Source organism: Centrocercus urophasianus, unplaced genomic scaffold (assembly GCF_019232065.1).
Source record: "Centrocercus urophasianus isolate 14NV4802_14NV808 unplaced genomic scaffold, USGS_Curo_1.0 seq_20, whole genome shotgun sequence".
Lineage (NCBI taxonomy): Eukaryota > Metazoa > Chordata > Aves > Galliformes > Phasianidae > Centrocercus > Centrocercus urophasianus.
Window position 1 is genome coordinate 20,700,297 of NW_024884756.1, and position 16,127 is coordinate 20,716,423.

Here is a 16,127-nt window from a genome sequence, read left to right on the forward strand (position 1 = left end):
CCAGGCCCTTTAAGTTAATTACTCTATTTGGAAGTAGAGAGATACATTCTCTTGTGAGTATAGGCTGACTGTGTTAGGGGAAGAGAACACCGAATTGGGGAAATTAAGGAGTTAATAGAGAGCCATGCCTTCGCTTCTTGCCCCAGAGACAAGAACTACATGAAAGATTGGCAAAACCAAGAGGTAGTCTGATCTTTCACACTAGTTCTCCCCAGGGATTATCTCCCATTTCTTTCCCAAAGAAGCACGGTAATCCCAATTATCAGTGCTATGAGAAAAGGACTCAAGACTAAGGATGCAATCATGAACACATGAGAACAAAGTTCAGCTGGTTATGGTTTATTACAAGGTCTTCCTCGTTTTAACGGAAGTTAGCTCTTTCTTAAGGTTAATATTGAGTTCCTACTTACTGTTACAGCAGTCAAACTCTAATAACAACAGAGTAGTAAAAAAATGAACCTATGAAAAAGATTTAATTACTAATAAAATAGAACTACACAGACTTTCCTGTGTTCCTCTTCATTAAAATGCCAATGAAATTAAGACTAAACTTAGTAAACAATTTAATGCCAAGTATATTTAATTGCATTTCTACTGTAGTTGACAGTTGATTTTAAATTAAACTGCAAGGAATAGACTCTATGTTTGTAATTGATATGTTCAAAGCTTCCACCTCAGAGAGAAGATGATATGAGCATTTATTTTGATCACAAAATGTGAGATCATACTGTGGAGAAGCGAAGAGTGGTTATTTCCAAAATAATCTAGGTGATTATTTAATAAAAATTTAAAGAATATCCAGCTTCCTTCACCAGTCCTATCATCAAATTGTCACTTTGCAGAATTCTTATAACATTTACGTAAAATTCACCTATGTGTTTCTTTCAAATCCATATTCAAACAGAAAACAAGACCATCTAGCTCAGGAAATACACGCAGTATCTCTGCTTTTAATTTCTGTCTTTTTTGCCATTCCTAGTAGACAAGTTGTTGTTGGCTCTTTTTTCTGTCTGATTTATTCCTTCTCATCTTCAATTTTAAATAAACAGAAGTCACTATGGATTGTATGGCTACTACCTACACTGGATTACACATAAATTGTAACACACAATATTATCATAAGCCTAGCAAATGCTTACATGAGGTCAGCTCATCCAGAAATACATGTATGCACACAGAGAACATACTCAACAACTTTCTTTCCATAGACTTAATCAATTGTCCAGAGGAGTTCTAGGAACAAAACAAAAGAAAAAAAAAAACCTGAGAAGTCATAAATGCTTTGGCACAGAGAGCCAAGATTGCTTCCAAAATACATTGGAACCACTCTCAGCTGCAATTAAGTCAGTCCTTAAATTCCCACTGAAGTGGGGGAGTCCAAGTTTTTTGGTGGTGAAATGCACTTAACAACTATCACACTCATTCAGTGCAACAGAATGGTAGAGCCATCCAGCAGAGCCACAACAGATTTTCAAGAGTTCTGGCAACGCAAAACATGGGGCTTCTGAAGAATGAAGACAATCAGCTAAATGCCACAGCACCCATCTTTCAGAGATCCCTTAGCATACAAAATGGCATACGAAAACATTGTTCCCAGGAAGGTTGAATCATAATGGTTGGTTGGGATAGGTAATTTTTCTAAGTATGTCTATCACAGTTTTGTGCATGAGAATGCAGGGCCTTGTAATTTTGAATGCCTTCGCTCTTGCATTTATTGTACTGTACTCTTCTAAATGCTCATAAAATGAGCTATTATAATGTAAATAAATGACTGGTTCTATCTAGAAGATGCATTCTAATAAAAATCTGTCCTAAAATCCTCTATAGAAAATCACTGGAAAGGTAAACATTTTATGAAGCAGATAAACTGATCTGACGTGTCTGCTTTGTATTTCTTCTGTGAAGCAAACCAACTTTAAGCGTTAAGTCACAAGGCATTCATAATTCACCAGAACTGCTCAGATAATGAAAGATATCCTTATATAAACCAAATATATTTTTATTTCTTAAATATTTGTCACCAGTACACACACCTTGACAGTCATTTGTTTGTTTCATGAATATGTAACTACAGAATCGCGTCCACATCTTTTCTTCAGATATTGATATAGTAGAGAAAATAAAACAAGACCATATAACCAAGGAATTCAAGCTGACAAACATTTCCAGCTTTTCACTTTATCCCCTCCAATGATTCTATCAAGAGCCAAACAGGAATATTCCTGCAGAAAACTCAGAAACACAGGTGCACATTGAATCTATTAATTACAATGGCATAATTTCCATTATTATTCTATCATTTGTGTCCTGTGCCATTACACAAGAAATGCAAGTTTTAAAAACATCACTATAATCTTTCTTACTCATCTGAATTACTTCTTACTCTTGAAATACTTCAGTATAAAGAAAAAAAAAAAAGGGTAAGATGGCAAGTGCAACAAAGTGAATGATGGAGTGCAAACACATGAAAAGATTGTTTATAAACAAGCTACTTTGTTTTTAATTTATTGCCATCAACTTCAATTACTCAACCTTTTGATTTTGCTAATAATTTTTCTGTACTCAACTGTTATATTTCAATCACACTAAGGTTTTCCTTATTTTGCATTTCCTTCTTGCAATTTCAATAGAGATCATTGGTAAGTATATAGAAAATAATCACATCTGTACTAAAGACAAAAACCAACAGCCACTATAAGAGGTATTGTGGTTTGCTCAAGTTATGGAATTGTAATTTCAATCATTTGCACAACATGAATATTCTCTACCACTTAAAAAGTGCAAGTGCCTTGGAAAAACTTAGCCTGAAGAGCTACACAGGGCTCGCTAGCCTGCTGGCGCAACTGGTCTTCAAAGGAACAGTGCTGAATGGACTGTTTCCCCTCCACGTGCCCCAAATATTCTATCTATGTACAGCTTCAATTTTAACTCTGGGATCTTTGGAGCACGTTCTTACATTGTGGACAGTTAAACAGCTTCTGTGTCTGTTCACAGACATGCAAATCCCTAGGTCCAGTACAAAAGAAGCTTGTAAATGCTTGAGAGCAGAATTTCCTACATAAAAGAGAGCTACTGTCTTACTCAGCACTATGGGAAGCGTTTCAAATTATTGTCTTTGAAAGGCAGAAAAGCTTTCAAAGAGGTGTGTAGCTCATTTGCAAAACCTAATCAACATTTCACCCACTGGAGTTCAGTGCTCTTCAAATCCAAATGCTCTCCAGCCTGGTACTAGCTCCAATCCTTTCTTTGTTGGAGGCAAAGGCGTCAGGCTGGGAGATATCTGCTTGATTTATAAAAATTGCACGTCAAAACACAAGCTGCACCAGGAATTTTTATTTTTTTTTTTTTACTTTTTTTTTTTTTTTAATGCAATTTAGCTTATCTTTCCAAGTAACTAATAAATACAATTTTGACTGTTTAAACTCAGTATGTATTTTTTTTTAATTGGCTGAAAACACAAGGATTTCTTCTAAATTCTCTCCAGACCCTCTGTTTAACCAGTCTATGTTGCAGTACTTGGCCTGAAGCACTTCTATTTTTAGCTCTAATGGAACAGTCTTAAATTGCCTATTTTCTGTTTACTAAAGTCATTGAGCTTGTTACCATGGAAACTGTGGCAAGTTCCACAGCTTAACTGTTTTATTAAATGGATTGAAGGCGCAGCTGCAAAACTTGAAAGGCCAGAACATCAATATTATACATAGCTTGAACTGCCATACGTTCCATACACTAAATGCAACAAACCAGAATCTAAGCTTTGCTATGATTTAAATCTTTAATATCTCTCTTAGTGGAGAAAAAGCGTAACCTAGATCAGAATCTGTTTTTGTCAAACTGCACTGCCTGTCAAGTTTCAGTGATTACTGTATTTGAATGGATAAATTGCAAATGATGTACACTAAGCCAGTCCCCAGTTATCAGGGCAAGACATTATCTTACAGTTGTGTTAGCACAAAGCATTTAGCTCATCATTGTAGCAATCTCATTAATTTTTGGAAATGCTATATTCTGTTAGTTTAAAAGGGAATTAAATAAATCTAATGACCTTGTCAAATGAATCTTCTTTTAAAAGTTACATCAAAGAATTAACAAAAAGCATTTTTTACATCTTTAATTAGGCATTTGAGAAAGAAAACTAAGAAGTAGAGATGTTATGAAATTATTCCTTTTCATTTCAAAGTAAGTAGGGTATGCCCTGTATTTATGCAAATGACAGTATTTCTTATGCTTCAACTTGAGTATAACACTTAAACTAAATACTCCAGAAAATTATTGAAAATTGTTACATTCAGAAGATTTTCTTGTGATGGAATACAAAACTCTGCAAGATCAGACTGATAAATACAATTTTTAACACAAACCTAAGCAACGTTATACAACCCCCCAAGGGATGAGAGTTAAAATAAGAATAGTGATATATTTACAGCCATAAATATTTAATGACTGATTCATCCTGTTGTAACAGAACCAAAAGCTCAAAGAATGCTTGACATTTAGAAGAATAGGGTTCTGCTTTCTTCAAGTGCTCTTGTTGGAACGGCGTTTGCATTGCTACTTTTGGTGCAAAACGCATCACAAGTCTGTCCACATAGCTACGTCCAGTGAATATAAAACAAAAAGTAAAATGGACATTTTAAAGAAGAGATCTTTCAGAAGAGGTAATAATCTAACAAATCATTGAAAGATATCTCCTGCTGTGAGAATGCACCTAATTATAGCGAGTTCGATGTTCAGTTGTTAAATTCAAGGAAATATCCTTCAATATCTGTTTGTGTAACTGGAATTAAAAAATAAAGTTTCCTTTGATTAATATATATATTTTTTTTACCTTCCTTGTGTAGGGTCTACCTTCATCTGCAACACCCACATAATTCCAGTGAAAAATCAAGAGGGGGTAGCAATGATGTTTATTATTAACTTTGAGTACGTAACAGATGAAGAGAACATTGCATCTCCTGAGAAGTGCAACCCAATATTGCCATCCAAACTTGTAAATCGTAAGTAACACAATGAAAGTTGTCTGCTTACCTCTACTCTTAGCTGAGACAGTAATTAACTTGAGGATACTAATAACAGAGATACAGTGCAGTTCTATTGCCTGATTCATTTAGGATACAAAACTTACAAAAACAAAAATTTAGCAGGCCTGCTGTAGAGTTGGCGAGATAATCTCTCAGATCGTTAGTAGTACTAACATCATTGAAATAGGATATAAAAAAATCATAAAATGGAAATATTTCACAGAAGTGCAATACCCTCACCAAAACTTCATCTGAAAAAGTGCAAAAATGCATTATAACAAAAAGTATTTAACTTTAGCATACTCAAAACTGAATATTTCTACTTTTCTTTCCAAATAAAAAATAATTTGAAGAAGATTTGATTATCTTGGATTAGCAAATATCCCCAGAAGTTACACCAGAATTATACATCTTGATTTTAATCAAAGTGAAGTATTTTGATTGGATTAAAGGAAGCAAGTTTTTTGGGATCAGCTTTTGTTTGCATTCATTCTTGAATGAAAGAATTGTCAGTTTGAAAACTCCACAAAAGTCCACTTCTTACACGGTGAACAGTGTAGCTTTCTGCCCCACTATATGCAGAACGGGTGCTCTTTTGCTGACCTTCATTCACTATGCACAGCAACAGCACATGATCCTTCTGCTTTGCATCTTCACACACATACCCTGCTATCACTCCCAGATCCCCAAAACACACCCTCATTTGTACAAGCTTTTAGTAAAGCACAGCATGCTCTAACAGTGAATGTTAACACTCTCCCCAGTCTGGTTGGCTCAGCAACAGCTGGAAATACCTTTTCACACTCTAATAATCTTTAACGCTGGTACGATAAAGGGACCTGGAACCTAAGTTGTCAAATCAACACTTCAGCTTTCTGGAGAAATAAAGCAAAGATGGTTACAATCTGCAAGAAGAGAGGGGAGAATTTTCTCATTGTAAGCACTGTGTGCTACCTTAAGTGATTCTACTAATTGTTATAATATCACTCATATTGAGAAGATTTGTGAGAAGCAAGCCTATAGCACTGCATAACAGCATTATCAGGTTCTTCCCATTCTTCATAATCTAAACATCCTGCACTGTGTCTTCTGCACAAAATGAGTAAAGTGTCATTCAAAGCTCTATGAAACCAAAAATTACATAAATTGGCCCCAGTGTTGTGGAAATATTCACATTTTAAAAGCTTGCAGTTTACCTCTATAATTAATGGGGATTGCCTACAAAGCAGTATTATCATCAAGTCTGAGGAAAGAGCTGACTGGATCAGTTCAAATGGGCAAGAGTAATTCCAGCTACAGCTGTACAACTGTGCAAGGGCAGTGGATATAAAATTATGAAATGCTACTATTGATGGAAGCTAACAGATTGATAATAATTATTGTTAAACATCAAATGCTTTTATTAATTTTCCTTACAATAATAATTTGAAACTCTTAAAAACCTAAAATCTTGGGGTTTTATACTTTTCCTTATTCTGTTCTTTTAAAATTGCTACATTTCTTCACATGTCAGGAAAACAAAGTGTTTTCTGGTAACATTATGGTAAAAAGCCAGTTAAAGAATATCAGAAGAAATAATAAAACTGCATGGGAAAAGGAAAAAAATTACATGAAGTAAACCCCACTTGTATTTGTTTCTATTTCAGGATGCCATGATTTTGTGCATTTTGAATATTTTATTTCCTGGTTTAAAATAACACTTCCTGGTTTTGTAACACAGTAAGACTCTCCAGTTGGTTTGTGCTGACAAAGTAGAAGGCAAAAGATCTGATTGGGAAAGAATTAAAAAAAACCTTCACATCCTGAAAAAGAGCTGCTTTCTCTGTCATCTCCGATACATCAGTATACGCTTTTCAAGTGTTGTCACTTGCCATATTCTAAAGTAAAAGCCGCTAAAGAGGACATCCACACACACACACACACACACACACACGCACACACACACACACACACACACAAAAAAAGCACTTAGTCAAAACATCCCTTTCTTATTTACAGTAGTTATGCCTGATATGCACTCATCTCCATGCTGAGCACACTTTAATAATACAACTAGTTGGAGATCCTTGGCCCATTCAAAACTGAGAAAGTTCAAAGTGTAAATGAAGGGAAGGAAAGGTGACTTAAACCATTTTCTGCTAGCGAGTTCAGCCAGATGCCAGAAACTGGCATGAACTACAGCAGGCGTGTGGCTGCTCCTACTTCCACCCAGTCACTTGTGTTGTCAGAGCAGACTGTTATGTGGGCAGGATGGCAGTACAACATGCTACACAGCCAAAAATTCTTCTCTGTAGATAGGATTCTCAAGAAAGAGGCCAACTTGAACAAAGTTTCCACAAAACCTTGAAGATATTGCGTACAGGCTAATAATGTATTTGAACTAAAAAAAAAAAAAAAAAAAAAAAAACCACAACCCTGAAATTCAAAAGAGACAGAGTCTATTTAGGCAATTAAAAAAGTCAAAAAAAAAGATTGTCTTTTTAATCGGTCATATTCTCAACACAAAGAAAATGCAAAAAGCAGATTCTAGAATGAAGTTTATTTTTAGTCTTCTTCTAATTAGAACATGAAACAGCAGGTAAAGCAGGAGACCTGTTTTCATCAGATTACATACAAAATGGACAGTAATGAGTACTGGTTCAGAGAGGAAAAAGACAAGAAACAAAGTTCTTAAAATTCAGCAACCAATTTGGAAAATAAAAATAGAAATGGAATAACCAGCCACATAACAAGTGCAATGCATTTCTAACAAACAACAGAGACAAGCAACAGCTAATGATAAAAGAAAAGATTTCAGATTGCATTAGCATCTACTACCCAGAAGAATATAGATCATGAAAGATTCCTTTCCAGAGTTCCTTAGACTGAGTTTTCTCATATTAGAATATCTTTTCAACATAAAAGAAAATAAAAATTTCTGAGTCAGGTTGCAAAAGAAAAGTACTAAAATGTGAACAGGAAACAAAAACAGTTATTTTCCTAATAAAAAAAAAAATCTCACACTATCAATTTTTGTCTAGTTGGTTTATTATGAGTTTATCAAGTGTAAGCAAAAACCTCTTTATTCTAGAAGCAGCTACCTTGCCAGATGCAGCCAGCTGTTTTGAATGAGACAACTTACAACGGGGCTCCCTAAGACTGAAGGCAAATATATTCAAAGAAAAAAGAGCTTTTCATGCCATACACACAGTGCAGTTTGTTTTTGAAGGCTTGTACACAGAAAGACTAGAACCTGTAAATGTCCAGTGAACAAATGGCTAATACAGCCAGGTTCTGGTTCACCATCGTACCTGGCAGATTACAGTAATAGATTTAAGAAAAAGTGCACTAAATTTCCAGGAGTCTGATGACCGCACCTGAGTATAAATAATTTTATTTCTAGTCTGGTACTCAAGAGCTCCTGTCTCAGATGCAGCAAAAGCCTGAATAGGCAGTAATGTGAAAAGTAAAGATACTGGCTTCACAAAGGCTTTAAAAAAAATCCTTTCAGCTGATCCTTTATTCGTCCTTGCAAGAATTTATTATTTTTCTGTGGTAGTCTGACTAATGCTCCTGTAATGAAATAGCTAAATTATGAATAATCCTAGCATGCAGCAAACCTATAAATGATTACTGAATCACAGCTAATGACTTTTCACTCTTCTGTTACATTGTTTCTGTGCTTTACCACAATTCTATTTTTCAAGGTAAGTCACTACACTAGTAAATGAAAAAAGACTTTGTTCACATATAAGTTTCCTTTAGAGGGAAAAAAAAAAAAGTCAGATGTCAATGTTTAAACTTCTAAAAACTTAATTTAATGCCTTATCCATCCAATCTGTATATTCAGAGAAGTTAGGAAATTTCTTCTGTAGACATAATTGGGAACATACCTTTCCAATAAGGATGTTTTTGTACAGTGTGCTATTAAAGTGAGACAAAGTGATTTCTGCTATAGATGTCTATTTATTATCCAGTAGCTCTAAATTCTGTCTCATTTACAGATACGAGAATTCCATTCATTCTTATTCATGGTTTTTAATAACCTTGTTTGCTTTTTATGTTGCCTTTTCTTAGGTCATGTAAATATTTTATAATTACAGAAATTAAATTCCGTAAGCAAAATTTAAGTACTTTTACTTCATCCCACTTCACTATATTTGTGAAGTGTTTGAAGGTATAAACACCTACTTTTTAAACAATATGGTAAATAGTATTTAAGTGTTAAGATCAAAAGTTTTGAGCTACATAAACCCTACAGGATTGTTTGTACAAAACCAGCTAGTTCTTATGGGTTATTCTCTGCCACAAGTGGTAAGTTAACATTTACCTGAAATTCACTGTGATCATAAAAACTGAATCCCAGAAGTATTGGTCATAAATTCACAGAAATCAATACATTCGCCTAAGTTACATAAAACGTTCAACTCCAGCTGAAATAAAGTAGGATATTTAGCAAAACATTCCTAGAAAGAGAACTTGTCCCTTTTAGACTCACTGTTTAAACAAAAAAACTGTAGGTATTCTACAATAAATACATTTTATCCTAGTATAGCAGAAAATCCTTTTTACTAGTCTGCCAGACTACTGGTAATATCTGCTAACTGAAATGGTCCTGACATAAGAATTCCTGTAAGTTATGCCATACAGACTTCAATAAACCATTTTTCAAGTAAGTACTGAAATAATTTTTGAGTTTAAATATTGCTTTTAAATCATCCAATGTAAGTGTCCGATTTTATTCCCAAACCTGTCAAACATTCCAGATTGTCACATTCATCTACTCAATGAGTCGGATGAGGAATTTTCAGGTTTAAGGGACCAGTGGCATAAACTAACTCCCGGCATCTGACTCTGCTCTCCACAGCTGTGAAATATTTTGTGCCTGTAATGCTAGTCTGATAACTGCAAGAGATCAAAATCTGTCATGACAAGGATTGGACAGAAAGTCTTCCCACTCATAGAAATTCAGAGCTCTGAGGACTGAATTCTATATGAAGAACGTAGTTACAATTTTTCTACTCAGAATAGACTTGTTGTGGGACTGTAACATACAAATATACACAAAAAGGAAAAAGCTGCTTAGGACTGTGGTTCCAAATTTTTTCATTTTCTGCCCTACAGCACAATGTTTTGGTGGCTTTTTTTTTTTTTTTTTTAATGACCTATATGTGATTTTTCTAACATTTTTACTCTGGTCCATACTAAAGCAAAACTCCCAGTAATACGTAGACTGAAGAAGCTAATCAGATAAGATAATGTCATCACGAACTCTGTTCATTTAAGTCCCAAACATTTTTACTAGCTTGGAGAACCAAGCTATAAATTAATATTGATTCCCCAATACATTGTTCATTATCTCATGGGAGAAAGTTCAGAAAGTTATTTGATTAAGCACATAATCTCATTTGGTCAAAGACAGTTATTTGGGGATTGCTTTATTTCTGCCTTATTTTATCACTTCAAAAATCTATAAGCCTATTAAATACACCCCAGAATAATTTTTCTTTCTGTTATGCAAATGAGAGGATCTGCTACATATTTTCTTATACAAAGTTGAAACAAAAAACACTATTAGTACTAATTAATAAAACTTTTCAAAAAGAAAACCCTAAAAGGTGCTTATCCTTGACAAAGTTTGGCTTTATACTGATCCTAACAATGGAATTACAACACAGAAAGAACGCTCACTACATTCACTGAAGTTAAATAAAGCAAGCACAACTGAAATTCAAATCGTATCTTTTAAGTCAAAGAATGAACTCAAAAGTCAGACTTTCTTTTCCTGTCAAGCAGAGCACTTTGCTGTATGAGTAAGCATAACAGTATGGTAAGAGATAAGCATACATTTTTTCTAAACATTTTTTTTGGACAATAAATTTATCATGAAACACTGTATGTTCTTTGATGCATAGGCACTTGCCACACCAAACATCACATGTAACAGCAGTACTCAACTCCTGACCTTACCCAAAATGAACTGAGGAGTTTGTCCAGGGTCTTATTTTTAGCTGCAACACCAAAAAGCAAATTCATCCCAAGTGAGAGCTAATCAAGAAAAATTGTGACCGGAAAAACAAAAGTTTCTAACTAGTCAACCAAAAGGATAGCTCTGGCAACTCCAATATCACATATATAATTTGCCTGCAAATTACAGTGAACGTTAGGTGACATGAGGCAGTGTGGAACTCTTTGCAAAGGAATAAAGCCAGACAACAATCAGCAGTAAAGCTGACAGAATACCTTTGGAATTTTCTCTTCAGAGTACTCCAAAACACCTGATCAACAGTACACACTTTAAAATAAATGAATCATTTTAATCTTCTTTTACAGGCAGAAAAATACTAGTGTGGTGGCTAAATTTCCTTTACTCATGGTGGTTATTTCCGGGACTCAGACTAGAAAGGAAGCTTTGCTAGATTTTAGCCCCTGTAATTAACTGTTTGTATTACAGCCTCTCCCAGCTAGAATCACAGCCCTATTGTGCTATATCTTGTATAAACAGTCAACAATAGAAGGCAATCTCTGCTTAAAGAGGTTGCAAACTAAACAGAGGGAATGACACAGCTTTCAGTAGCTTTCAGTGGAGATGACTCGTGCAGACAGGATGATAGAAAAAGGAACAGAAACTGACAATAAATAGGCTGTGCGGAGTCCCTGCAAAATTTCCTCTTGCTGTTTAAACAGATAAGTAATAAGTACGAGAAGTGAGCATGAACAAGATTTTTGACGTAGGAGGTCTCCTCCAGTGATAGATTTTGATTCATTTTTTTCTTTATTGTTACTTTAAGCAGATCTACCTATTCATTCTTTTCATGGCATTTAAAAGAGGTGTATACTGTGAGGAAACTGGAAGGCCAGAATAATGATTTTACAAAGTCATCTCAGGTTATAATATATACCCTCAAGAAAGTATAAAGGCACTCAGTTTTGCATCATTCTCTAATAAAATAATTAAGACATTTCTGTATTATACATAATTAGAATTGGCATGGAGAACTTTACACATTTGTGCACTAAGTTAAATTAGACATTAATCTCAAAGAGTGAGAAATTAAAATCAGAGTATCTCAGACTTAAGATGACTCTACTAAATAGAAAATATTTAAATGGATTTGACAATCTCTCAGATGGACAGGAGATTTTAAGTTAAGCAAACAAACTATAAATAAAAACATGGAACTTCACCACCATAGTGCCTTATTTCTCATGTGTAGAATCCTGTCATAGATGCTGGACTATTATAAGGAGCATAACACTTGGGCAAGCTGGGCATTTCAAAGACATGAAAGCAATTGGCAGAGTCATGAGACGTGTAGTCAGAGCAGTTCTTCCTATGGAGAAGTGAAATATGCGAGCCCTACAAGGAATCTGAAACTTCTGAGGTCATATCCTGAACAAGAGTTGTCAAAAAAGCCTATTCTCCCTGAAGAAAGTGAATTATTCAACTTCTCAGCAACTTTCTTCCAAACAAAAATTGGCATTTCCTAGCAAAGCAATGCTCACTAAGAAATTAGATGTTCTGTTTCACTATAAGTAGCATATTAGTCTGGATACAGTCACTTCAGTTCCCTGTCTGTATTAGCAAACCATAAAGCTTAGCAATTGGAAATACACTGATCTATGTTACAAAACTGAGTAATTATCCAAGTTCTTCTTAATGGAATAGTTTCTACATTTTTCAAATAAAAAAGATAATGTACTTTTAGATCAATTCTTCTGCAGATTATCTATATTGAACGTTAATTCAGTCTACTGAGTTTGCTTGTAAAAATGTGCAAAATCTGATATTCAACCCTCTTTTCTTAATAGTCTGTTTATATTCTGAAAACTTTTCTTTTTAAGCTAAAGCTTTTTGTAAATCTAGTTTAATTGTATTTCAGATGGTAACAACCTTTCGAGTGGCTCTTCTTCAGGTAAATCTATCTTCTAAATTTCTATCTACTAATGCCCTGTTATTGCTTTGTTCTGTTTCTACTATTTCAGTACCTCATTACATTTTACATAACTCTACAAGAGCATAAGTCAAAATATGGCTTTTGCCTCCACTTTCTGAATACTTATTTCTGCAAAACTATAGATATAACAACTGAACTATTAAATTTAGTATAATTATATGAGATATAAAATTCAAATGTAGCAATACTTCTCAGGTTATCATTGCTAGAAGTTCTTATATGAAGAACATAAAGTTTAATGCATGAAAGGAAACACACTGTGGTATTTAGCAGTGATATATAAATTCGCTATTAAAACATAAGGAGTACCTCAGGCATCCTGTCTCAGACAAAAACAACATTAAGTACTCTATGAAGTCTGGTAACTGAGATGTAGGGTTGAGTTCCTTAAGAACTTGATTTAATGCATGAAATGAATTATTTCTCCTATCTATCAGAACCACCATAGTCTCAGCAAGATAGTGTAATACTATGCTAAATGAATAATTAATGTTCATATATGCAAGATAGTGTAATACTATGCTAAATGAATAATTAATGTTCATATAATATATATTAATATTTATTGATAGTTGCTTTATTTCACGACAGTTATTTACGTTTTTCTTCCTTTTCACTTTTATCCAATAAATAAAGCCACAAAAACTAAAATGAAAGACTCACATTTGTTTTCATAAAACTTAAGCAATTATAAGCACATCATAATGAATAAAAGGTAACAATTATATCTCTATCAACAAATGAGAAGACAGATAGACAGTTAACATCTTTGGACATGAACTTCATAGTATATAACCATTCTTCCTTTTCAGAGAGACCATGAACACACCTACATTCCCTAGTCAGCCAGATACAGCACAGCCCTACGTGTAGCCAAAAATTTTATCCCCTGCACATCTTACAGCTTGAAAAGCTATGTTTTGTTAGAACAACTCATAGGTATACTTGTAAACAGGAAGATCTTGTATCATATTAATCAACACTACTTTTTAGGATAAATACAGCCTGAAGCAAGCAAATGTGCTATCACCATCAAAAGACAAAATAACTTCCACTCACAGAGGAACATAAAAATGACTGCTGATATTGAGAGTTCAAATGCAAGCTTAAGTTTTAGCAAAAACTAAAAAAAAAAAAAAAAAAAAAAAAAAAAAAAAAAAAAAGAAATGCCAAAATTAAAGTAGATTACACCAGAGGATTCAAAGTGTCTGCAGTAGCTGAGAATTATAAATTTAAGCTTCTAAAGTTAATAATTGGATATGCTTTCCTTTTCTGACTAAGAAAAAAAAGAGACCCAGTCAATGAAGATTATTTAATGAGCTGAATAAAAAATGATCCACTGATGTATGCTCCTCTACATCTGGGGTAAAAAAAAAAAAAAAAAAAAAAACACACTATAATTGGCTTCTGCTGTAATTCTGTCCTTAGGCTTGCTGAGCCCAGACTGACGGCAGCATCACGTGCCTCAGCATTTCCACAGATTACATTCAAGTATGTGCTGCTATTTAAGATTGCCAATGTTCAGGAACTCCATTTCTCAAGAGCAGTTGATTCTGTTGCAACAGTTACTTGATTACATTTCCAAGCCTTTGAGCTGAAATTCAGTAATTGCTCAAGTACATATTGCTGACAACCTATATCCTGAAAGTTCCTTCATATTAGTCACTCAGCTATCAAAAAAATCTTTCAAGATGGAGGTGACTGCTCCCTTTGCAAAAGTAATTTTGTTCACTGTTTCGAGTAGATTCTGAACAAAAGTATAGTAGAATTAACTCCTACTTTGGAGGACAATCTATCACAGCCAACTTACCACTCTTGTCAAGGAAGTCTCCCTCTGTTAAGAACAGGCTGATCTTCCACAGATATGTATGTTGTATTCTTTCGTCTTATGTACTGGACATGTAATTAGGCCTACACTATAACCAGAGCAATCATATAACGTGATAAATCAATCCCAGACCTGATTGTCAATACCTTACCATAGTTACATTTTGATCCTGAACACAGGCGGCTCATTTTAGTTTGGGCCTTTAGCCTAGGACAAACAACATCATACCAGGAAACAGTTCTAAGAGTTTCTACACCTCACTTGGTTTATCTTGTGCAAACTTTTTATGCATTGAGCTCCTTTGCTTTGTTTTGGGAAAGTCTAAATCTTTGTTCATGGGGCAGGGAATTTGCAATTCATGACTGAAGTTCGTAAAAGTTTTTAGAACAAGTTTCTTTGCCTTTTCTTTTTTTCTGCCATGAAATTCTCCAAGACATTTCTTAGTCTTTAAAAATGGCACACCTTCACTTAATACCATTAAGTTTTCCATTAATTCCATTAATACCATTAATTTCCCTTTACCAATTGGAAATTAACATTTCCAATTTCAATTGTTGTGGTAAAGCAAGGTTATCAATTTTTCTTGGTTTTCCTACTTTTTTTTTTTCCCCCCACAGAACTATTATTAATCAAAAAGTTATCTTTCAACTTGAAACCTTCATTTCTCTTTAGTTCTTCAATGCAAAACAGTGAAAATTTTAAAAGGGAAGTAATTTTGAAAAGTTTTTTTCTTTACATATTGAGAACAAAAACACCTTTCCAAATATACATTAGAGGTAGAAAGCCAGATAGCTTTTAATAAAACACACAAGCATTGCTTTAATATATTAAGCTCACCTTATGTGTCTTCAATGGAATCAGATATTTCAGGATATTTTGTATATATTTTCATTCAATGCCATTTTTAAGGTCTGAGGTAATAGATTTTTTGTATGTTCTATGTAGGGCGGTGAAGTTCCCTATTTCTCCAAGAACTTCAAAGTCCACACAAATCAAGCTATGACAGACCATAACTATAAAAAAATTTACCTTAAAAATATCGATGACACTTATATTTTAGGTTCCATGAATTCTAAATATCTTCCATCCTTTGGTCTCCCAAAATACGAGACAGAACAAAAGAGTCTTTCAGAAGACAAAAAAGTTTATTTGGGACTTCACAGATAACTATGCCTGCCTACAGTTTAGAAGCATCCTCTCTAACTGGGAGTGTATTTCTGGACTGGGTTCTATTGTTTAGAAACTTTAGAAAAGGTTAGCTGAGCAAGCATGGAGAATAAATACAACTAACTTATTACATCAGTTGCAAATTAGTTATTTAGTAAAGCAAGATTTGAAAGG

The 16,127-nt window shown here is 34.1% G+C and overlaps 1 protein-coding gene across 1 annotated transcript in view; it reads left to right on the forward strand.

Annotated features, from left to right (window-relative positions):
• Window positions 1–16,127, forward strand: part of KCNH7 (potassium voltage-gated channel subfamily H member 7) — a 209,223-nt gene that overhangs the window by 120,929 nt on the left and 72,167 nt on the right. The window contains exon 3 of the mRNA XM_042822631.1: window positions 4,842–4,997. Within this exon, the coding sequence (XP_042678565.1) occupies window positions 4,842–4,997 (156 nt within the window). The remainder of the gene's footprint in view (window positions 1–4,841; window positions 4,998–16,127) is intronic.